General features: G+C 46.4%; 1 protein-coding gene across 1 annotated transcript in view; it reads right to left on the bottom strand.

Moving 5' to 3' along the window:
• LOC140417985 (uncharacterized) overlaps positions 1 to 24,076 on the bottom strand; it is a 175,933-nt gene that overhangs the window by 108,577 nt on the left and 43,280 nt on the right. The window contains 1 exon segment of the mRNA XM_072501416.1: positions 484 to 2,274. Coding sequence (XP_072357517.1) covers positions 484 to 2,274 — 1,791 coding nt within the window.

Genomic DNA, 24,076 nt, shown 5'->3' with positions numbered 1-24,076 from the left:
GTTTGGGTTAGACTCAAACACATTTGGTTTGATGGCAAGCCGTCCATCTTCAATGTGCAACATCAGCTTTTCTGACCCAGCTGTTATCTGCATTGTGAACAATGTTGCTGTGTATTCAGTCCCTGTCCTTGACAATTAGCACAAGCAATGTCAAATTATCTTGCTGTTTTAATGTCACACTGTCTTTGAAAATATGCATTTGCCAGAACAACGGACTTCAGTAAAAATGAATTATGCTGTATAAATGGGTATTAAAAACTGGGGCTCAACATTTATGCTTAAACAGCTATCTTTTACCTATACTAGTTGTATTTGAAATACTTGGCTTCTACACTCCGCAATGTGGATGATGTTTGAAACCACTTTGTGCAGTGAGAGCAGCTGAACAGTTTCTCCTCAGTGTGAATGCGCTGGTGGGACATCAGTACCCTAGAGCTTGTAATCCCACTCCCATAGTCAGAGCATTTCAAGGATCTCTCATTGCTGTGAGTGACATTGTGGCTCAGCAAGTGATGACCGAGTGAATCTTTTCCCAGTCGGAGAGGTGAACGGGCTCTCCCCGGTGTGACCTCGCTCGTGTTTCATCAGGTTGGATGAGGATCTAAAGGTCTTTGTGCAGTGAGAGCAGCTGAACGGTCTCTCCTCAGTGTGAACGCGCTGGTGGGACATCAGTAGCTGTGAGCTTTTGAAACCATTCCTGCAGTCAGAGCATTTAAAGGGCCTGCTCTTGGTGTGAGTGACATTGTGTTTCAGCAGGCTGGATAATTGAGTGAATCCCATATCACACACAGTGCAGATGAACGGCCTCTCCCCAGTGTGAACTCGCTGGTGTGTCTGCAGGCTGGATATCCGAGTGAATCCCTTCCCACAGTCAGAGCAGGTGAATGGTCTCTCTCCAGTGTGAACTCGTTCGTGTCTCCGCAGGCTGCCAATTTGCGTGAATTCCTTTTCACACTGAGAGCAGGTGAATGGCCTCTCTCCAGTGTGAACTCGTTTGTGTATCCGCAGGCTGCCAATGTCAGTGAATCCCTTTTCACACTGACAGCAGGTGAATGGCCTCTCCCCGGTGTGAACTCGTTCGTGTCTCTGCAGGTTGCCAATTTGCGTGAATTCCTTTTCACACTGAGAGCAGGTGAATGGCCTCTCTCCAGTGTGAACTCGTTCATGTCTCCGCAGGCTGCCAATGTCAGTGAATCCCTTTTCACACTGAGAGCAGGTGAAAGGCTTCTCTCCAGTGTGAACTCGCTTGTGTCCCTGCAGGCTGGATAACCGAGTGAATCCCTTCCCACAGTCAGAGCAGGTGAACGGCCTCTCTCCAGTGTGAACTCGTTCATGTCTCCGCAGGATGCCAATGTCAGTGAATCCCTTTTCACACTGAGAGCAGGTGAATGGCCTCTCCCCGGTGTGAACTCGTTCGTGTCTCCGCAGGCTGCCAATGTCAGTGAATCCCTTTTCACACTGAGAGCAGGTGAAAGGCCTCTCTCCAGTGTGAACTCGCTGGTGTCCCTGCAGGCTGGATAACTGAGTGAATCCCTTCCCACAGTCAGAGCAGGTGAACGGCCTCTCCCCAGTGTGAACTTGTTTATGTCTCCGCAGGTTGCCAATGTCAGTGAATCCCTTTTCACACTGAGAGCAGGTGAACGGCCTCTCCCCAGTATGAACTCGTTCATGTCTCCGCAGGTTGCCAATGTCAGTGAATCCCTTTTCACACTGAGAGCAGGTGAAAGGCCTTTCTCCAGTGTGAACTCGCTGGTGTCCCTGCAGGCTGGATAACTGAGTGAATCCCTTCCCACAGTCAGAGCAGGTGAACGGCCTCTCCCCAGTGTGAACTCGTTCGTGTCTCCGCAGGCTGCCAATGTCAGTGAATCCCTTTTCACACTGAGAGCAGGTGAACGGCCTCTCCCCAGTGTGAACTCGTTCATGTCTCCGCAGGTTGCCAATGTCAGTGAATCCCTTTTCACACTGAATGCAGGTGAAAGGCCTCTCTCCAGTGTGAACTCGCTGGTGTCCCTGCAGGCTGGATAACTGAGTGAATCCCTTCCCACAGTCAGAGCAGGTGAACGGCCTCTCCCCAGTGTGAACTCGTTTGTGTCTCCGCAGGCTGCTAATGTCAGTGAATCCCTTTTCACACTGAGAGCAGGTGAACGGCCTCTCTCCAGTGTGACTGCGTTGATGCCTTTCCAGCTCGCACGGGGCTCTGAATCCCTTCCCACAATCCTCACATTTCCATGGTTTCCCCATGGTCCGGATCATTTTGCGTCTCACCACGTTGGACGATCAGTTGAAGCCTCGTCCACACACAGAACACCTATACAGTCTCTCCCTGCTCTGAATGGTGAAGTATTTTTACAGGCTGTGTCACTGGTTAATGCTCTTTCCACAGTCAGTGCTCTGTAACAGTCTCACACGGGTGTGCGTGTGTGTTTCAGTGCTTTTCCAGACACACTGATGTTTAAAATCTCTTGAAACAGACAGAATAGACAAACATTTCTCCTTCTAGATTCAAAGGCCGATGATCCCAAGAATTGAGTGACTCAGTCAGTTCTTGATGTGATATTTAGTTTGAGATATCGGCCTCAAACTCCTCTTGTTCGAACTTCCTGCAAACAGATTTTATAATAGTAATCATTGTCAGTACAGGATAGAAATTCAGAACAGACAATTCTAGTTTCTATCGAACATTCTTTTCTCTCTCTTTCCCTGAAATGCTCTAAATCTCAATCTCACACACTCTCCCTCCATTCTCACTCTGCTGTATCTAATATTCACCCTCCCAATTCTCCTGAAGGTGCTGATTCAGGCTGATTGACAGATCCAAGCTCACTGATTCCTGTCCTGGACACAGAGACCTGAAAATCGTCATGCCGGCTGCCAGACAGATATATGTCGATATTACTGGATGGAAAATGTGTGTAATAAACAGACTGTATTCACTCCCTTTCCCTCCCAATTTTCCTGAAGGTGCTGATCAACAAATCTAAACTCACTAAAACCTGCACAAGAGTAGAGAATCTCCATACAAGTACATTTACTGATTAGAGATAGGGAAATTCGGAGGAAGAATTTTATTCAGTCATGGAGTGGTCATGACAGGGAACTCACTTTCCACAAGGATTGTGGAAGTCGAGATGATTAATAATTTAAAATAAAATAGGATAGTTACTTGAAGAAAATAAACTTTCAGGTGAACAGGGATATCGAGGGGGAATGGGACTGACTGGATTGCTGTACAGAGAGTCAGCATTGACTTGAGTTACCAAATGGATTCTGTCAGTGCTGCAATGACTGTATGACTGGAAATATATAATGTAGGTACAGTACTATTTACAAAAGTAGAAATAATACCTGTATTGTATTACAGAACCATCAACAATAGCTACAATACATACCATATAACAACACTCGACATATCTCTGTCCAATATTAAATTTTTAAAAATTAATTTACGGGATGTGGACAATGCTGGTCAGGCCAGCATTTATTGCCCATCCCCAGTTGCCCTTCCGAAGTAGTGGTGAGCTGCCTTCTTGAACTGCTGCAGTCCTTGAGGTGTAGGTACATCCCCTGTGCTGGTTTTTTTTCCATTTGTTTTTTTATAAATTTAGGATACCCAATTAATTTTTTACAATTAAGGGGCAATTTAGTGTGGCGAATCTACCTACCCTGCACATCTTTGGGTTGTGGGGGCGAAACGCATGCAAACACGGGGAGAGTGTGCCAACTCCACGCGGACAGTGACCCAGAGCCGAGATTGAGCCTGGGACCTCGGAGCCGTGAAGCAGCAGCGCTAACCACTGCTCCACCATGCTGCCCTACATCCCCTGTGCTGTTAGGGAGGGAATTCCAGGATGTTGCCCCAGGGGCAGTGAAGGAATGGCAATATATTTCCAAGTCAAGGTGGTGAGTAACTTGTAGGAGAACTTCCAGGTGGTGGGCTTCCCAGGTTTCTGCTGCTCTTGTCCTTCTAGATGGTAGTGGTTGTGTGTTTGGAAGGTGCTGTCTGAGGAATCTTTATGAGTTACTGCAGTGTATCCTGTAAATGGTATACACGACTGCTACTGTTTGTCGGTGGTGGAAGGTTTGAATGTTTGTGGAAGGCGATGCAATCGATCAGGCTGCTTTGTCTGGATAGAGTCCGGCTTCTTGCGTGTTGTTGGAGCTGCACTCATCCAGCAAAGTGGAGTGTATTCCATTACACTCCTGACTTGTGCTTGTAGATGTCTGGTAGACAGGCTTTGGGGCATCAGGAGGCATGTTACTCGCCGTAGGATTCCCAGCCCTTGATCTGCCTTGGTAGCTACAGTATTAATATGCCTAGTCCAGTCCAGTTTCTGATCAATGGTAACCCCCAGGATGTTGGTTGAACCAAGGCTGTAATGAGGTCAGCAGCTGAGAGACCCTGGCAGAACACAAACTGAGCGAGCTGGAGCAGGTTATTGCAGAATAAGTGCCACTTAATAGGACCTTTGATGACTCCTTCCATTACTTTGCTGATGGTGGAGAGTGTTCCGACAGGGAAGTAATTGGCTGAGTTGGATTTAGCCTGTCTACTGACCCCTTAAATGTCAGTCATCTCCTGGGGAAACCAGCCCTTTAATTGTGAACATTGGGAAAGAGACCATCCTTTTAGCCAGACAAATAAATGTGTCAAGCTGAGGGAGCAAAGCATGTCAATGTGTTGAAGAGAGAGAGAGAGACCTGGGCCAAGCTTTCCAGAGCCTGCACCCTCCCTGGATTCACTTCCTTTCCCTTCAGTTGCTGCAAGAGACCAATTGAAGGTCAGAATGAGAAAATAAATGGAAAGGGGGAGAAAAGAAAGTGTTTTACTCACAGATGTTGGTGACAGGAGTCTGTGAGCAGCTCAAGCTCATTCAGGGTTGGGGGAACAACAGCTTTGCTCGGCAGAAACCTCCATGTGCAGCTTTCGCATCGAGACAATGGGGGAGCTTTGATTGGCGGAGGGGCAGAGTCTTTCCGGTCCTCCAAGTCTTCCCATTGGTCAACACCCGAGAGGTAAGGTCAGGGGAAGTGAGCTCTCCGACGCATGCGCATCATTCCCTCTCCCTGAGACATGCGCAGTCCCGGGTCAAGGAAGGGGCGGCCGGAACTATCAGCCGGTTGCTGGAAATTGTCGCGAGGATGTGTTGAGGGAGACGGAACAGAGGGTGGGGGCGGCGCTCGCGTGTCCGCGCGCCGGCGTGTGCGCACTAATGCAGTGACGTCACCGCGGAGCGAATGGATTCCTATTGGCTGATTTAGAGGATGAATTCCTTTGTGATGTCACAATGTGGAGGTGAAACAATGGGTTTCAGACTAAAACTTCCTCCTCTGGGCAACATCACGGAGCAAATCAATGCCCCCCCCTTTCAGAAGTTCATACGATATAAGAACAGAATTAGGCCATTTGGCCCATCGAGTCTGCTCCGCCATTTGGTCATCACTGATCTCATCCTGGCCTTATCTCCACCGTCCTGAAAGTTCTTCAGAACCCTTCAACCCGATTAAAAATCTGTCTAACTTCTCCCTAAATTTACTCACTGTCCCAGCTCCACCGCACTCTGGGGTAGTGAATTCTACAGATTCACAGCCCTTGGGAGAAGCAGCTTCTCCTCAACACTGTTTTGAATAGGACAGCACTGTGGCCCAGTGGTTAGCACTGCGGCCCAGTGGTTAGCACTGCTGCCTACGGCGCTGAGGATCTGGGTTCGATCCCGGCCCTGGGTCAATGTCTGTGTGGAATTTGCACTTACTCCCTGTGTCTGCGTAGGTTTCACCCCCACAACCCAAAGATGTGCAGAGTAGGTGGATTGGTCACACTAAATTGCCCCTTAATTGAAAAAAAAATAATTGGGTATGCTTAAAAAATTTTTTTTTTTAAATTAAAGCTGTTTTGAATTTGCTACCGCTTACCGTAAGACTATTACCTCTCGTTCGTTCTGGAATGCCCCACAAGAGGCAGCAGCCGCTCCAAGTCTACTTTATCTTTCCATTTCTTTCCTCATTCTGAGGGGACATTGGTGACTTGCAGCAGCTGAAGAGAAAGGAAGTGAATCCAGTCTGTATGTTCCACACATTTTGAGTTCAGTAACATCGACATATTTCTGTCTGGCAGTCTGCATGGAGATTTTAAGGCCTCTCCAAGACGGGGAGCAGGGATCTGTCAGTCAGCCTGAATCAGCACCTTTAGAGAATTAGGAGGATGCATATTACAGCAGAGTGAGAATGGAGGGAGAGTGTGTTGGATGGAAACTAGAATTGCCTGTTCTCAATTTCCATTTGTAAATTCCTTTTACAGGATATTAGATGAAGATTTGCAGAAAAAAACCTGACGCCACTTCAGGATTTGGAGGAGTCACTTGGTTTATCGGGTCCTGAATATCATCAAGAGAACCATCACTGCAAAATACACTTCTGGGGTTAAGGATTGCCAGTCAGGCAAAGGAACAGAATGGAAGTAAACACAGGAACGAAGAATCACATTGGGCTGGTTCCAGGAGAATTGAGTGACAACTTCAGCGACGTAACCATGGAGTGTGATTTTTGATTGTCTTAAAAGTAAAAGGGCTACATTCTATTTGTAGTTTAAGGGATACGTTCCCTATAAAAATAGTGTTTAGGCATTGTTGCTTCTAGTTTGTTGCAGTAAAGTCATAAAACCTGAAGTTTTTGTCTTATGACTCATTAATTTGTTCACTGGGTTTAGAATTTATCTTTTAAAATTCCTGATCTTTTCAGAGATCTTACACAGTTGGTTTTGAGTCACAAGTTTCAACTTCCCATTTAAGCCTCAGGCAACTTGCTGTCTCTCTCTTTAGTAATGGGAGATGAGGAAATGGCTGAGGAACTGAACAGGTTTTTTGGGTCGGCCTTCACAGTGGAAGACACAAATAACATGCCAGTGACTGATGGAAATGAGGCTATGACAGGTGAGGACCTTGAGAGGATTGTTATCACCAAGGAGATAGTGATGGGCAAGCTAATGGGGCTAAAGGTAGACAAGTCTCCTGGACCTGATGGAATGCATCCCAGAGTGCTAAAAGAGATGGCTAGGGAAATTGCAAATGCACTAGTGATAATTTACCAAAATTCACTAGACTCTGGGGTGGTCCCGGCAGATTGGAAATTAGCAAACGTGACACCACTGTTTAAAAAAGGAGGTAGGCAGAAAGCGGGTAATTATAGGCCAGTGAGCTTAACTTCGGTAGTAGGGAAGATGCTGAAATCTATCATCAAGGAAGAAATAGCGAGGCATCTGGATGGAAATTGTCCCATTGGACAGACGCAGCATGGGTTCATAAAGGGCAGGTCGTGCCTAACTAATTTAGTGGAATTTTTTGAGGACATTAACAGTGCGGTAGATAACGGGGAGCCAATGGATGTGGTATATCTGGATTTCCAGAAAGCCTTTGACAAGGTGCCACACAAAAGGTTGTTGCATAAGATAAAGATGCATGGCATTAAGGGGAAAGTAGTAGCATGGATAGAGGATTGGTTAATTAATAGAAAGCAAAGAATGGGGATTAATGGGTGTTTCTCTGGTTGGCAATCAGTAGCTAGTGGTGTCTCTCAGGGATCAATGTTGGGCCCACAACTGTTCACAATTTACAGAGATGATTTGGAGTTGGGGACCAAGGGCAATATGTCCAAGTTTGCAGACGACACTAAGATAAGTGGTAAAGCAAAAAGTGCAGAGGATACTGGAAGTCTGCAGAGGGAATTGGATAGGCTAAGTGAATGGGCTAGGGTCTGGCAGATGGAATACAATGTTGACAAATGTGAGGTTATCCATTTTGTTAGGAATAACAGCAAAAGGGATTATTATTTAAATGATAAAATATTATAACATGCTGCTGTGCAGAGAGACCTGGGTGTGCTAGTGCATGAGTCGCAAAAAGTTGGTTTTCAGGTGCAACAGGTGATTAAGAAGGCAAATGGAATTTTGTCCTTCATTGCTAGAGGGATGGAGTTTAAGACTAGGGAGGTTCTGCTGCAATTGTATAAGGTGTTAGTGAGGCCACACCTGGAGTATTGTGTTCAGTTTTGGTCTCCTTACTTGAGAAAGGACGTACTGGCACTGGAGGGTGTGCAGAGGAGATTCACTAGGTTAAGCCCAGAGCTGAAGGGGTTGGATTACGAGGAGTGGTTGAGTAGACTGGGACTTTACTCGTTGGAATTTAGAAGGATGAGGGGGGATCTTATAGAAACATATAAGATTATGAAGGGAATAGGTAGGATAGATGCGGGCAGGTTGTTTCCACTGGCGGGTGAAAGCAGAACTAGGGGGCATAGCCTCAAAATAAGGGGAAGTAGATTTAGGACTGAGTTTAGGAGGAACTTCTTCACCCAAAGGGTTGTGAATCTATGGAATTCCTTGCCCAGTGAAGCATTAGAGGCTCCTTCATGAAATGTTTTTAAGATAAAGATAGATAGTTTTTTGAAGAATAAAGGGATTAAGGGTTATGGTGTTTGGGCCGGAAAGTGGAGCTGAGTCCACAAAAGATCAGCCATGATCTCATTGAATGGTGGAGCAGGCTCGAGGGGCCAGATGGCGTACTCCTGCTCCTAGTTCTTATTATGTTCTTGCTCATGTCAATAACAGCCCAGTAACAGAGCTGAAGGCTGGAGATGCTGTGACCCCTTGTCAGAGCTGGAATCAGTTGAAAGAAGAACCATAGTTTCTGATTGAGCTTTGTGTTAGCTGTCCAAGCAGGCTGACCATATATAAATAGCTAACCAGGTATTATGTTGTGATGAGGGTTTAGAAACAGACCCTGGATAGACGAGTTCACTGAAGCTGTGGGCTTGTCATCTGTACAATGAAACAGGGCATCAAACAGCCACAGACACCTGTAATATTGGACACTGGGTTTAATCCTGTTCTGTATTAAACAGACCTATTTGAATCTGGGTGATTGTGATATAGTTAATCTGACCCTTTGTTCATTAAATTCCAAAAGTGAATAACATTGATTCAAGTACAGTGACTACCTTGTCAATCTGTCAATAAAGTGGTGTCGGTTCATGCAGATCCGTGTCTGAACTCAATTCCATTACTTATTTTTGTTACTGACTAGACTGTCTCTCTCTTCTCTCCTCTCTCTCTCCTGCCTCTCCCAGACTCTGGTTCTCCTCTCTCTCTCTGGTGCCTCTCACCCCCTCTGCTTCCTCTCTCTCCCTCTGTCTCTCTCAGCTGCCTCTCACTCTCTCTCTTCAGTGCTTAGGAAGGCAGGTGGGATAGTTTCCTTTGGTAGCCGAGGGTTGAGATTATGAGAACAGGGAGATTGTGCTGGACCTGCATCAAACACCAGTTAGACCACAGCCATATTACATGAAGGATGTGATCATCCGAGAGAGACTGCAGAGGAGATTTATTTATTTAAATTTAGTGTGCCCAATTAATTCTTTCCAATTAAGGGGTAATTTATTGTGGCCAATCGACCTACCCTGCACAACTTTGTGTTGTGGGGGCAAAACCCACGCAAACACAGGGAGAATGTGCAAACTCCACACGGACAGTGACCCGGGGCCGGGATTCGAACCTGGGACCTCATGCTGCCCGTTGCAGAGAAGATTTATGATTATGTTACCAGGGATGGACAATTTTAACTATGAGGAAAGTTTGGATCTCCCCAGTGTGAATTCGCCGGTATACAGTGAGTTGCTGAATCTAGTCCCACAGTGAGAGCACCTGAACTGTCTCTCATCAGTGTGAACAAGCTGATGGGACATCAGTTCCCCGGACGTTTTATAGAATTTCCCACAGTTTAAACATTTGAAAGGTCTGTCTTTAATAATAATCATCGCTATTGTCACAAGTAAGCTGACATTAACATTGCAATGAAGTGAAAAGCCCCGAGTCGCCACATTCTGCCGTCTGTTCGGGTACACGGAGGGAGAATTCAGAATGTCCAAATTACCCAACAGCACGTTAGATAAACTCGGTCAGTTCTCACTGGAACAACAAAGGTTGAGAGGCGAGCTGATAGAGGTTTACAAGATTATGAGTGGTATGGACAGAGTGGATAGTCAGATGCTCTTTCCTAGGGTAGGAGAGTCAAGTACTAGGGGACATAGGTTTAAAGTACGCGGGGAAAAGTTCAGAACAGATGTGCGAAGCAGGTTTTTTTATACAGGATGGGAAATATATGGAACGTGCTGCCTGGGGAGGTGGTGGGAGCAGGTACGGTAGCGCCATTTAAGGGACAACTAAATAAATATATGAATAGGGTGGGAATGTAAGGATATGGACTCCATAAGTGCAGACAGTTTTAGTTTAGGCAGGTACCATATCGACGCAGGCTTGGAGGGCCAAAGGGCCTGTTCCTGTGCTGTATTGTTCTGTTTTTTTTTAAATTTAGAGTACCCAATTCACCTTTTCCAATTAAGGGACAATTTAGCATGTTCAATCCACCTACCCTGCACATCTTTTGGGTTGTGGGGGTGACACCCACGCAAACAAGGGGAGAATGTGCAAACTCCACATGGACAGTGACCCAGAGCTGGGATTGAACATGGGACCTCGGTGCCGTGAGACTGCAGTGCTACCACTGCGCCACCGTGCTGCTCTTGTATTGTTCTATGTTCACCTCTTTCGGGACTCGTGGGAGGAAACCGGAGCACCCGGAGGAAACCCACGCAGACACGGGGAGAACGTGCAGACTCCGCACAGACACCCAAGCCACAAATCGAACCTGGGACCCTGGCGCTATGAAGCAACAGTGCTAACCACTGTGCTACTGTATCACCCCAATATGATCCCACTAGTATTTCAGCAAGGTGGATGAATCCCTTCCCACAATCAGATGAATGGCCTCTCCCCAGTGTGAATTCGCTGGTGGACAGTGAGTTTAGATGATCGCCTGAACCCAGCCCCGCAGTGAGAGCACCTGAACGGTCTCTCATCAGTGTGAATATATTGGTGGGACATCAGCTCCCAGGAGCCTTCATAACATTTCACATAGGCTGGGCATTTAAAAGGTCTCTCATCAGTGTGAACATGTTGATGGTACATCTGTTTTCCAGAGCTTTTAAAGAACTTCCCACAGTGCAGACATTTAAAAGGCATTTTGTCAGTGTGAACGCGCTGGTGTCTCAGTAGGGTGGATATATGAGTGAATCCCTTCCCACACTCAGTGCAGGCAAATGGTCTCTCCCCGGTGTGAACTCGCTGCTGTTTCAGTCACTTGGATGAATCAGTCAATCCTTTTCCACACACACAGCAGGTGAACAACTTCTCTCCAATGTGAACCCGCTGTTGTGTCAGCAAGTTTGATGACCAAGTAGATCTCTTCCCACACACGGAGCAGATGAATGGTCTCTCCCCAGTGCGAGTGCGTTGATGAGATTCCAGCTCAGACGGGAAACCAAATGCCACCTTACAATCCCCACATTTCCACGGTTTTGTGCCAGTGTGAATGCGCTTGTGCCTTGACAGGCCAGAAGATTGGCTGAAACCTCGTCCACACACACAACACATGTATGGTTTCTCTCCACTGTGAACAGTGTTTTTTCCTTCCATGTGAATCGATGGAATTCCCTGCCCAGTGAAGCAGTTGAGGCTCCTTCATTAAATGTTTTCAAGATAAAGATAGATAGTTTTTTTAAGAACAAAGGAATAAAGGGTTATGGTGTTCTGGCGGGAAAGTGGAGCTGAGTCGACAATACATCAGCCATGATCTCATTGAATGGCGGAGCAGGCTCAAAGGTCCAGGTGGCCTACTCCTGCTTCCAGTTCTTATGTTCTTATATTATGTTCAAAACCTGCTAATATTCAGTAACGATAACTTAAGCGACTCCGTCAGATCCTGATGTGATGTTTCCCGAATGCAAACCTTCCCCTTCCAATATCCTGTGAAATCAGTTTAGACAGAAAGACCAGAAATCCAGAAAAACACAAAGGTGGGTTGTGAAATTGAGCTGAAATCTGGTCATTTGTGAGGCCGGCACTAGGAAAAGGTGACCTTGAAAACTGTCAGATGTTCACAAAAGAACAACTGATTCACTGATGTCATTCAGGGAAGGGAACCTTCCACAGATCTGGGCCAGAAAAGTTTCAGGCCTCTGTGGGGGGAGGAGAGTGAGAAAAGATTGAGAACAGAGGCGGAGAAGGAGAGGGAATTTATATTTCCAAAATCTGAGATTCAGGCTACTAGACCAGAAGGGCTTGAGGTTCATAAGGAGGAGGTGTTAACAATTCTGGAAAGGGTGAAAATAGATAAGTCCCCTGGGCCAGATGGGATTTATCCTAGGATTCTTAGGGAAGCTAGGGAGGAGATTGCTGAGCCTTTGGCTTTGATCTTTAAGTCACCTTTGTCAACAGGAATAGTGATAGAAGACTGGAGGATAGCAAATATTGTCCCCTTGTTCAAGAAGAGGAGTAGAGACAACCCCGGTAACTATAGACCAGTGAGCCTTACTTCTGTAGTGGGCAAAATCTTGGAAAGGTTTATTTTATTTATTTTTTTATTTTTTTTATTCTCCTCCATTTTCACATTTTCTCCCACATTTACATCCATCAACAATAAACAATAATCAGCAAGCTATGTCAGTCCCCATAATAACAACGATCCCATCTACCCACCAACCCCCAAACCTCAACCCACATGTTTACATAAACAAATGACAAAAAGGAATCAGGGATTACCCGTAGTCACCCTTAATCTTACACAGCTCCCACCCCCCCACCCCCCAACCCCCCACCCCCACCCCAGGTCTCCAGCTCCTCCCGTCCACTGCCTCTTGTAAAACTCCTCCCCCCAACCTCGGTTCCTTACCCCCCAACTTTCCACCCTGGCTAGACCACTCGGACCCTGTTCTGCCAGGCTCCGATGGCCGCAGCTCCTCCCCCCACCTCGCTCCCGTTCACTGGCCGGCACAAACCGGCCAGCGTGGAGGCCCCCGCCCGGGTCCCTTTCCCACTTGCCCGGCCCCAGGAAAGCCCAAAGATCCCCTTTTAGCACACAAACCCCGCATATCCACCTACACCCCAAAGAACTCTCATTTCGAGTGAAAGTCCCGTCCCTTCCCTTGTCCAAATATATTACACATTGGCTCCTTTAGCCCATACACCCGCACGCAGTGAAACAAAAAAGAAGAAAATACAGTCATGAGGTTACATCGGCACATGGCCATTCCTCAATTTGTCAGTTCTGCCACAGTCCTTCTGCTTTCGCAAACTCCTCCGCTGCTTCCGCCGTTCCAAAATAAAAGTCCCTGAGCTTGTCTGTCACCCTCAGCTTCGCTGGATATACAATGCCGCACCGCACCTTGCTAATGTACAGTGCCCTCTTCACCCGGTTGAAGGCAGCCCGCCTCTTTGCCAGCTCCACCGTAAAGTCCTGGTATACACGTACACCAGCTCCAGCCCACTGCACCACCCGCTTCTGCTTGGCCCAGATCAGGACCTTCTCCTTCACCCTGTACCTACGGAAGCACAGAGGCACTGTCCTTGGCGGCTCACTTGCCTTTGGTACAGGCCTCCACGACCGATGAGCCCGATCCAGTTCATATCGGGAGGGATCCGCCCCCTCCCCCAATAGTTTTGCCAGCATCGCGGCAAAATACTCAGTCGGCTTCGGTCCTTCAACTCCTTCGGGTAGCCCCACAATCCTCACGTTCTGTCGCCTGGATCTATTTTCCAGGTCTTCCATTTTTCCTCGCAGATCCGTGTTAGTATCCATCACCTTCCGCATCTCTTTCCCCATTGAGGCAAGTTGATCACCATGCTGCAATAATGTCTCCTCCACTTCCTTCAGCGCCTCCCCTTGCTCTCGCACCTCCGCCACTGCGCTCGCCACCTCCGTCCTCACCGGGGAAACCGCCTCCTCCACCAGCACACTCAAAACCTCCCTCATCTTCTTCCTCACCGTCTCCATGCATTTCGCAATCTGCGCCAACTGCTTTTCAAATTCCGCAGCCATCACCTTGGTTATTTCTTCAGCCGTAAACAGTGCGGCCTTCCCTGGTGCTCCAGCCTCCATTTTTCCTGGTGACCCCGCGGTAACCTTTCCACTCCCCAACGGACCTCCAGCTGGTTTTTTTTCAGCCGTTTTTTTGCTCACCCTCGACATTTTTCTTTGGATTTTTTTCCCTCCTGTGTCTTCACTGTGCCTCCTCTGTGCCTTCTCCCTGCTTCTGCCGCCTCCGTGGACCCTGGGACCGGGCTTAAAACCCCGAAAATGCCTTTCCCGAGCAGGAGCTCTCCATTGTGCAGCCGCCTCCCGCCCACCGTCACCGGAAGTCCCTTGGAAAGGTTTATAAGTGATAGCGTGTATAATCATCTGGGAAGGAATAATTTGATTAGACATAGTCAACACGGTTTTGTGAAGGGTAGGTTGTGCCTCACAAACCTTATTGAGTTCTTTGAGAAGGTGACCAAACAGGTGGATGAGGGTAAAGCAGTTGATGTGGTGTATATGGATTTCAGTAAAGCGTTTGATAAGGTTCCCCACGGTAGGCTACTGCAGAAAATACAGAAGCATGGGATTCAGGGAGATTTAGCAGTTTGGATCAGAAATTGGCTAGCTGGAAGAAGACAAAGGGTGGTGGTTGATGGGAAATGTTGAGACTGGAGTCCAGTTACTAGTGGTGTACCACAAGGATCTGTTTTGGGGCCACTGCTGTTTGTCATTTTTATAAATGACCTGGAGGAGGGCGTAGAAGGATAGGTGAGTAAATTTGCAGATGACACTAAAGTCGGTGGAGTTGTGGACAGTGCGGAAGGATGTTACAAGTTACAGAGGGACATAGATAAGCTGCAGAGCTGGGCTGAGAGGTGGCAAATGGAGTTTAATGCAGAAAAGTATGAGGTGATTCATTTTGGAAGGAATAACAGGAAGACAGAGTACTGGGCTAATGGTAAGATTCTTGGCAGTGTGGATGAGCAGAGAGATCTCGGTGTCCATGTACATAGATCCCTGAAAGTTGCCACTCAGGTTGAGAGGGTTTTTAAGAAGGCGTACGGTGTGTTAGCTTTTATTGGTAGAGGGATTGAGCTTCGGAGCCATGAGGTCATGTTGCAGCTGTACAAAACTCTGGTGCGGCCGCATTTGGAGTATTGCGTGCAGTTCTGGTTGCCGCATTATAGGAAGGATGTGGAAGAAATGGAAAGGATGCAGAGGACATTTACCAGGATGTTGCCTGGTATGGAGGGAAAATCTTAGGAGGAAAGGCTGAGGGACTTGAGGCTGTTTTTGTTAGAGAGAAGAAGGTTAAGAGGTGACTTAATAGAGGCATACAAGATGATCAGAGGATTAGATAGGGTGGACAGTGAGAGCCTTTTTCCTCAGATGGTGATGTCTAGCATGAGGGGACATAGCTTTAAATTTAGGGGAGATAGATATAGGACAGATGTCAGAGGTAGGTTTGTTACTCAGAGAGTAGTAAGGGCGTGAAATGCCTTGCCTGCAACAGTAGTGCACTCGCCAACATTAAGGACATTTAAATGGTCATTGGATAAACATATGGATGACAATAGAATAGTGTAGATGGGCTTTAGATTGGTTTCACAGGTCGGTGCAACATCGAGGGCTGAAGGGCCTGTACTGTGCTGTAATATTCTATTCTATTCTATGTCACTGTTCCTTCACTGTTGTTGGGTGAAAATCCTGGAAATCCCACCCTGGGCACACTGTGGCTCAACCTACACATCATGTATTACATCAGTTTGAGAGGACAACTCACCATCATCTTCTCGAGGGCAATTAGGAGTGGGCAATGATTTCTCCCAGCAGTATCCACTCCCTGTGAAAGGATAAAATAAACACAGTTGCCAGGGAGGTGGATGGTGACTAGAGAATGGAGTTTGTAGCAGGGCCATAAGACAATGGCTTCACTATTTATTTTTAAAAATAAATTTAGAGTTCCCAATTATTATTTTCCAATTTAGCGTGGCCAATCCACCTACGCTGCACATCTTTGGGTTGTGGGGATGAAACCCACGCAGACACTGGGAAAATGTGCAAACTCAATGACTTCACTATTTCCAATGTTTAATTGGAGGAAATGTCTGTTCAACCAATTCTGGATGTCAGACAAGTCAGGACGATGTGTGAATTGGAGGTGGTGATTTTCATATACACCTCTTACTTTGGGGAAGTTGGGGGTTTGAGATTCTGTCAAAGTTATTGTTCAAGTTGTAGTTGTATAAAATCTGTCTCCTTCGCCTCCTGTCTCTCCACTTCTATTTGTCCCCTTCTGCTCCCAAAGTGTCCAGAGTCTAGTGTCGGCCCACACTGGGTGTCAGCTTCCCTTCCCTGAAGGACATTACTGAACCAGTTGGGTTTTTAATGACAATCCAGCCGTTTTCATGGCCACATTTTCCCAATCCCAGCCCCACAAATTACCAGATTCATTCAGCTCAATTTCACATCCTGTCTTTGTGTTTTTGTGGGTTCTCTCTCACTCCCATTTTTCTATTTTAAATCTATTTCACAGGATGTTACAAGGGGAGGATTTGCCTCTGGAAACTTAAATCAAACATCACCTCAGGATATATTTTTTAGTAAATTTAGAGTACCCAATTATTTTTTCCAATAAAGCAGCAATTTAGCACGGCCAGTTCACCTACCCTGCACATCTTTGGGTTGTGGGGGTGAGACACAGAAATGGGGAGAATATGCAAACTCCACACGAACAGTGACCCAGGGCCAGGATCGGCGCTGTGTGGCAGCAGTGCTAATCACATCAGGATCTGATGGAATCTCCCAGTTTATCGGAACCGGAATATATTTTGAACATGGAAGGAAAAGCACCGTTCTCAGTGGGTAGAAGCCATACACATGTTCTGTGTGTGGACGAAGCTTCAGCCGATTAGCTGTCCTGTCGAGACATAAGTGCAGTCACACCGGAGAAAAAACATGGAAATGTGGGAAAGGATTCAATTACCCATATAAGCTTGAAATTCACGAACGCAGCCACACTGGGGAGAGGCCGTTCACCTGCTCTATGTGTGGGAAAGGATTCCCTCCGTACACACTACAGATCCACCAGCGAGTTCACACTGAGGAAAAACTGTTCACCTGCTCCAAGTGTGGCAAAGGTTTCATTCAATCATCCCAACTCATGCGGGTTCACAGTGAAGACACGCAAACACGAGGAGAATGTGCAAACTCTACATGGATAGTGACCCGGAGCTGAGATTGAACCCAGGTCCTCGGCGATGCGAGGAAGCAGTGCTAAATATTGCACCACCGAGCCGCCCCTCAATTGGTTTTGTTTTAAAATAAAGTTAAATCTCGTGGCGTATAACAAGTCATTGGTTAAAGCAAGACATTTGATTTCCTGTGTGTTTATTGTTTCTAACTAGATAGTAACACTGTGTGAAGTTAAAACAGGCTCTTCAGAGTAAAATAATTTCAAAGTGATGCACCCATGCTCTTGGCTTACACCAGTTAGCCGTCCAGATGAGAATGCCATCACCAGCGACTGAGACCAGCTCTTATTCTGCATCCTCAGTCCATTCATCCTCCAGGACCAGTAAACTATTCTCATCTGTAATGGGTTCAATGTTTTTCCTGAATGTTTAGAGCCACAGAGTAGAACCATACTGTGTAGAAAGAGGCCATTTGATTCATCGAGTCTGCACTGATCTTCTGGAAGAGCATCCTACCTCGGCCCACTCCCTGCCCCATTCCCATAACCTAACCTGTACATTCCTGGACACAAAGGGGCATTCAATATGGCCAACCACCTGACTTTCACAGCTTTGGACTGTGGGAGTAAACCGGTGCACCCGGAGGAAACCCACGCAGACATGGGGTGTAGGAGCGTTTTCAGAGGCTAAGTATTCAGCTGTCTTTCACGTGGGAGAGTCCACCTCTTAAATACAGCTCAGCTAACACACAGACTCATGGAGACAGCAACTCTGGTAAAGACATTCTTTATTTGCCAACGTACGATGGGAGAGCAATCTGGGGCAGATTGACTCTACCTTACGTTGCTCTAGGTTCAATAATTGTACAATTTCCAAACATCAGTCGCCCTGCCTCAGCTGGACTTGATACAATCATTGTGGCTCGATTACATACATTGACCAATATAATTGCTTTTGGACAATCTGGGGCTGCGTGACCAGCTCCTGCACATGTCAGGCCTTACTCATGCTCTTCTAATGTTTCCCAGGCCCTTCTTATCCACTGACCTTGATGCTTTGTACAAACGGTCCTCTTTATCTTTCTTCTACCTCTGAATGGTACCATTGTCTAATTAGTCCAGGCTGTTTGGAGCTGGGCATGAGGAATATTTCTGCTGAGCTGAGTCGCCTGCATTTTGTGCGTGTCTGTTCTTCCCAGGAATGTGGTACTTACTTTAATCTAATGGCCTGTCCTATAAGCCCCCTTTTACGGGGAGAATGTGCAAACTGCACACAGACAATCAGGAAAGGCCGGAATTGAACCCGAGTCCCTGGTGCTGTGAGGCAGCCGTGCTAATCACTGTGCCACCCCAATAGCTTCTCAATTATAATTCAACAGTTGCTTCTCAGTACTACTTTAAAATTATTTATCAGCTTGACCCTATTTTGGGTAATCTGTGATTCCCATACACAATTCTTCGAAGTGGTGTCAGGAGTGGGATTGATCTGGTCCAGATCACAGGCTTGAGAAGCAGCATTCTTGTTGAAAGTGGATGGAGATGCTCCTTTGTGAATCCAGGAGTCTACAATGATATTGGTATAAACCTGAAATGACTGATCGATGGTCTGAGAGAGGAAACGGGTGTGCTGGGAGTGAGATATCCTGGGATTTGTAGAAGATTGACAGGGATTATCAGTATATCTTAATCGGCTTTGTAAAGAGGTTCAGAAAGGGTAACATTAAGTTGAAGAAGGTCCAGGATCAGTTAGTCCACAGTACATGTGTGTCTTACAACTGTATGAAAAGTACAAGGAGTTAATGGAATGGGTCAATAAGTTTAAAAACAAAAGTGATGATTAGTTGGCGAGCATTGCTGTCCGACACAATCAGTTATGATTGAAACAGGAGGGGCGGCACGGTGTAGAGTGGTTAGCACTGCTGCATCACGGCGCCGAGGTCCCAGGTTCGATCCCGGCTCTGGGTCACTGTCCATGTGGAGTTTGCACATTCTCCCCTTGTCTGCGTGGGTCTCACCCCCAGAACCCAAAATGATGTGCAGGTTAGATGGATTGGCCATACTAAAATTGCCCCTTAATTGGGAAAAACAGAATTGAATGCTCTAAATTTTAAAAAAAACGATTGAAACAGGAGGCACATGTCAATAATAATAATCTTTATTGTCACAAGTAAGAATTATATCAGAAAAAAAACTTTACCAAACTCTGGAACAAAATATTGAATTACAGACATAATACCGACTGGGTGAGGAATTAGAAGATGCAAGGAGGCTGTTAAAGGAATTAGTTCAACAACAAACTGTCACCTCCCCTGAAGCAGACCACATCCTCGGTTTAGATCAAATCCGACAGCTTCGGGAACAAATCAGCAGCAACAGCTCTCATGGCTGCTGTCTCCGAAACCAGAGGAGGTGACCCTCGTGGCTGCTGTCTCCGAAACCAGAGGAGGTGACCCTCATAGCTGCTGTCTCCGAAACCAGAGGCGGTGACCCTCGTGGCTGCTGTCTCCGAAACCAGAGGAGGTGACCCTCATGGCTGCTGTATTCTAAACCAGAGGCAGTGACCCTCGTGGCTGCTGTCTCCGAAACCAGAGGAGGTGACGCTCATGGCTGCTGTCTCTGAAACCGTGACCCTCGTAGCTGCTGTCTCCGAAACCAGAGGAGGTGACCTCTGGCTCTTGCTGGGTCAGCCAAGTTGAAAGCACTTCCCCCTCTGCTCTGCCTCTTCTATGCAATGGGGAAATGCTGGTTTGTGTGTGTGTGGTCACCCAGGCCAGGGATACAGGATAGGCTGAGACCCAGGCAGAAAGGGGAGGAGGTGGGGGGGGGGGGGGGGGGGGGGGGGGTAACCGACCAATCACAGACCCCTTTCTCCCTTTTCATGTCTCTGAAACAGGAATTGGGGTGACAGTGAATATGGACACCAGCCCCACTCATCCTCACCACAATATTAAAAATATTTTAAACGTCCCATGCTGAGTTAGAGAAGGAGGACCTGAAACAGCTTCACCCAGCTGTATGTTCCCAGAGTGAAGCTGAGAACTGGAGAGGGACACTCACTCGGTGAAATAGAACATGACTTCAGGAGGGCTGTATGGGAAGGGAATCTTGACTTTCACCCAGTTCTAGTTAACATTAAATAGTCTCCCACTGAAATACCGAGTGTTGGATGGCACGGTGGCGCAGTGGCACTGCTGCCTCACGGCGCCAAGGATCCGGGTTCGATCCCGGCCCCAGGTCACTGCACATGAGGAGTTTGCACATTCTCCCCATGCGTTTCACCCCCACAAACCAAAAAGATGTGCAGGATAGGTGGATTGGCCATGCTAAATTGCCCCTTAATTGGGGCAATTTTAATCAAAACAAGCTTTATTTTAAGAACATAGTTAACAAATATATACACCCACAGCAAGAATTTTTATCAATTACAAACATAAAGACACCCCACAGCGACACTTATCTATGTATAACACTGAATGAATTCCCCCTTAACTGTTACTATTCATAAACAAAATCCCATTAACCAAAAACCCCTTTTCAAGGGCGCGGTCCAGCACTCTGCATTCTCACTTGAATAAGACTGGCTTTTCCTGAGCTTCTGACCCGTCTCACCAGCAGGTTTAAACTCTTCAGGAAAGCAAATTATAGATTTTAAGTTCCCAAAGCAGGTAGCTATCTGTTTTTTCTTCTTACTGGAACAGATATTTAAAATGGAAATAGAGAGAGACAAGCCAAAACACTTCATTGTTCTGTCTGAGTCCACAGCAGCCAAAACTGAAAGGGAAAGTAAAAACAGTTCACAGAGCCACTGCCCAGCTCCACCCATACAATGACATCACTGAAGCCGTGTGATAAGACAAAAACTTTTCTGAAAGGGACACTTCTATAACAGTCGGTAACAGGACATCAATCAGTCTTGTCTTACTTTAGAGAAATCAAGGACTTAAAAATGTGTTTGATGCAAACTGATTTAATTAAACTATATCCAGAATATTGAACTCCAGTCCGGTTGCAGGGATTATTAACATCAACTGAATCAAACTCCAACTGTCAGAATGAACATGGTTCAGTCCTGGATGTGATTAAGAGCAGCAATAACAGCAAAATCCAACCCCCATCATCACTTGTGAACTCGCTGATGGGTCAGCAGAGGTTTTGATCGAGTGAATCCCTTCCCACAAACAGAGCAGATAAATGGCCTCTCCCCAGTGTGAACTCGCTGGTGTGCCCGCAGGTTGGACGACTTTGTGAACCTCTTTGAGCAGTGAGAGCAGCTGAACGGTCTCTCCTCAGTATGAATTCGCTGGTGGGTCATCAGATCAGCAGCACTTTTGAAGCCGCTCCCACAGTCAGAGCAATTAAAAGGTCTCTCATTGGTGTGAATAACATTGTGTCTCAGAAGGTTGCATGACTGAGTGAATCCCTGCCCACACACAGAGCAGGTGAATGGCCTCATCCCCAGTGTGAACCCGCTGGTGTGTCCACAGACTGGATGACGTTCTAAACCTCTTTATGCAATGAGAGCAGCTGAACGGTCTCTCCTCGCTGTGAATGCCCTGGTGGTGTATTAGTTCCCGAGAGCTTTTGAAGCCGCTCCCACAGTCAGAACATTTAAAGGGCCTCTCAGTAGTGTGAGTGACTTTGTGTCTCAGCAGGTTGCATGACTGAGTGAATCCCTTCCCACACTGAGAGCAGGTGAACGGCCTCTCCCTGGTGTGAACCTGCTGGTGTGTCTGCAGGCTGGATGACTGAGTGAATCCCTTCCCACACACAGTGCAGTTGAATGGCGTATCCCCAGTGTGAATTCGCTGGTGCATCAGCAGTTGGGAGGAATGACTAAATCTTTTACCACACACAGAGCACGTGAATGGTCTCTCCCCAGTGTGAACTCGCTGGTGTGTCCGGAGGTTGGATGAAACACTGAATCCCTTCCCACACTCAGTGCAGGTGAATGGCTTCTTTCCGGTGTGACTGCGGCGATGAATTTTCAGCTCAGATGTGTACCTGAATCCTTTCCCACAGTCCCCACATTTCCACCGTTTCTCCATGGTGCTGGTGCCCTTGTGTCTCTCCAGGTTGGACAATCAGTTGAAGCCTCGTCCACACACAGAACACGTGTTGATCTCTCCTCGCTGAGAATGGTGTAATGTTTTTTCAAGCCGTGTAGTTGGTTGAAGCTCTTTCCACAGTCAGTGCACTGGAACACTCTCACTCGGGTGTTTGTGTTGGTGCTTATCCAGTCACATTGCTGTTTAAAACCTTCTGTAGCAGACACAACAAACATTTCTCCTTCTAGATTTAAAGGCTGATAATATTCAGGTCCCAATGAATTGAGTGCCTTTGTCAGATTTTGATGTGAAGTTTGGTTTGAGATTTCTGTCTGCAAATCCTCACCTTGTGGGACCCTGTGAAAGGAGTTTACAAAACTGAACACTGTCAGTACAAGATAGAAATTCAGAACAGTTGATTCTAGTTTCTATGGAACATTCTTTTCTCTCTCATTTCCCAAAAGTTGTAAATCTCTGTCCCACACACTCTCCCTTCATTCTCACTTTGCTGTGTCTAATATTCCCCCTCGCAATTCTCCTGAAGGTACTGACTCAGGCTGAGTGACAGATCCATGCTCACTGCTTCCTGTCCTGGATACAGAAGTCCAAAAATCTTAATTCAGACTGCCAGCCTAATGGAAAGACGTCTATATCATTGGAATAAAGATATGTTTAATGGATAGGATTGTTTCAGTTGGTTGAGATTCAGGGAATTGTGATTGATCATGATCTTGAACTTGCTGCTTATGAGAAGAGTCAAGCAGAGATGATCAATGATTTCTAACTGAAATTGGAAGGGCACTGTAGGGTTACAGAATGGGACGCACTCGAGACGGACAGAATTGGTCGACAGAGAGTCGGCAATGACTCGAGTTGCCGAATGGACTACTTCTGGACTGCAATGACTCTATGACTGGAAATATATAAACTAGATCCAGTACTACAAAAAAACTAGAAATAATAATAAACATAATTTATTACAGAACTATCACAAATATGTCTAATCTGTACCATATAACAACACTAGACATATCTGTGTTCAATATTAATTTACTGTCTCCTAAAATGTCAGCCATCTCATACAAAATTATGAAGGGAATAGATAGGATGAGTGCGGGCAGGTTGTTTCCACTGGCGGGTGAAAGCAGAACTAGGGGGCATAGCCTCAAAATAAGGGGAAGTAGATTTAGGACTGAGCTTAGGAGGAACTTCTTCACCGAAAAGGTTGTGAATCTATGGAATTCCCTGCCCAGTGAAGCAGTTGAGGCTCATTCATTAAATGATTCCAAGATAAAGATAGATAGCTTTTGAAGAGTAAAGGAATAAAGGGTTATGGTGTTCGGGCGGGAAAGTGGAGCTGAGTCCACAAATGATCAGCCATGATCTCATTGAATCGCGGAGCAGGCTCGAAGGGCTAGATGGCCTACTCCTGCTCCAAGTTTTTATTTTGTTATGTTCTTATCTCCTGGGGAAACCAGGCCTTTAATTGTAAACATTGGGAAAGAGACCATCATTTTAGCCAGACAAATAAATATGTCAAGCTGAGGGAGCAAAGGATGTCAATGTCTTTAATGCCACCCGAGGAAGGAGCTGCGTTTCAAAAGCTATTGATTCTAAACAAACCTGTTGCATTTTAACCTGGTGTTGTAAGACTTCTTACTGTGCCCACCCCAGTCCAACACCGGCATCTCCACACAATGTCTTGAAGAGAGAAACCTGGGCCAAACTTTCCAGAGTCTGCACCCTCCCTGGATTCACTTCCTTTGCCTTTAGTTGCTGCAAGTCACCAATTGAAGGTCAGAATGAGAAAAGAAATGGAAAGAGGGAGAAAATAAGTGTTTTACTTACAGATGTTGGAGACATGAGGAAGCTTCAGTCTGTGTGAAGCTCGCTCTTCATTAACACAAAGGCCGCGCTCTGATTGACTAGAGGGCCAGAGT

Source organism: Scyliorhinus torazame, chromosome 5, assembly GCF_047496885.1.
Source record: "Scyliorhinus torazame isolate Kashiwa2021f chromosome 5, sScyTor2.1, whole genome shotgun sequence".
NCBI classification, from domain to species: Eukaryota; Metazoa; Chordata; class Chondrichthyes; order Carcharhiniformes; family Scyliorhinidae; genus Scyliorhinus; species Scyliorhinus torazame.
This window is presented reverse-complemented; position numbering and strand designations above follow the sequence as displayed.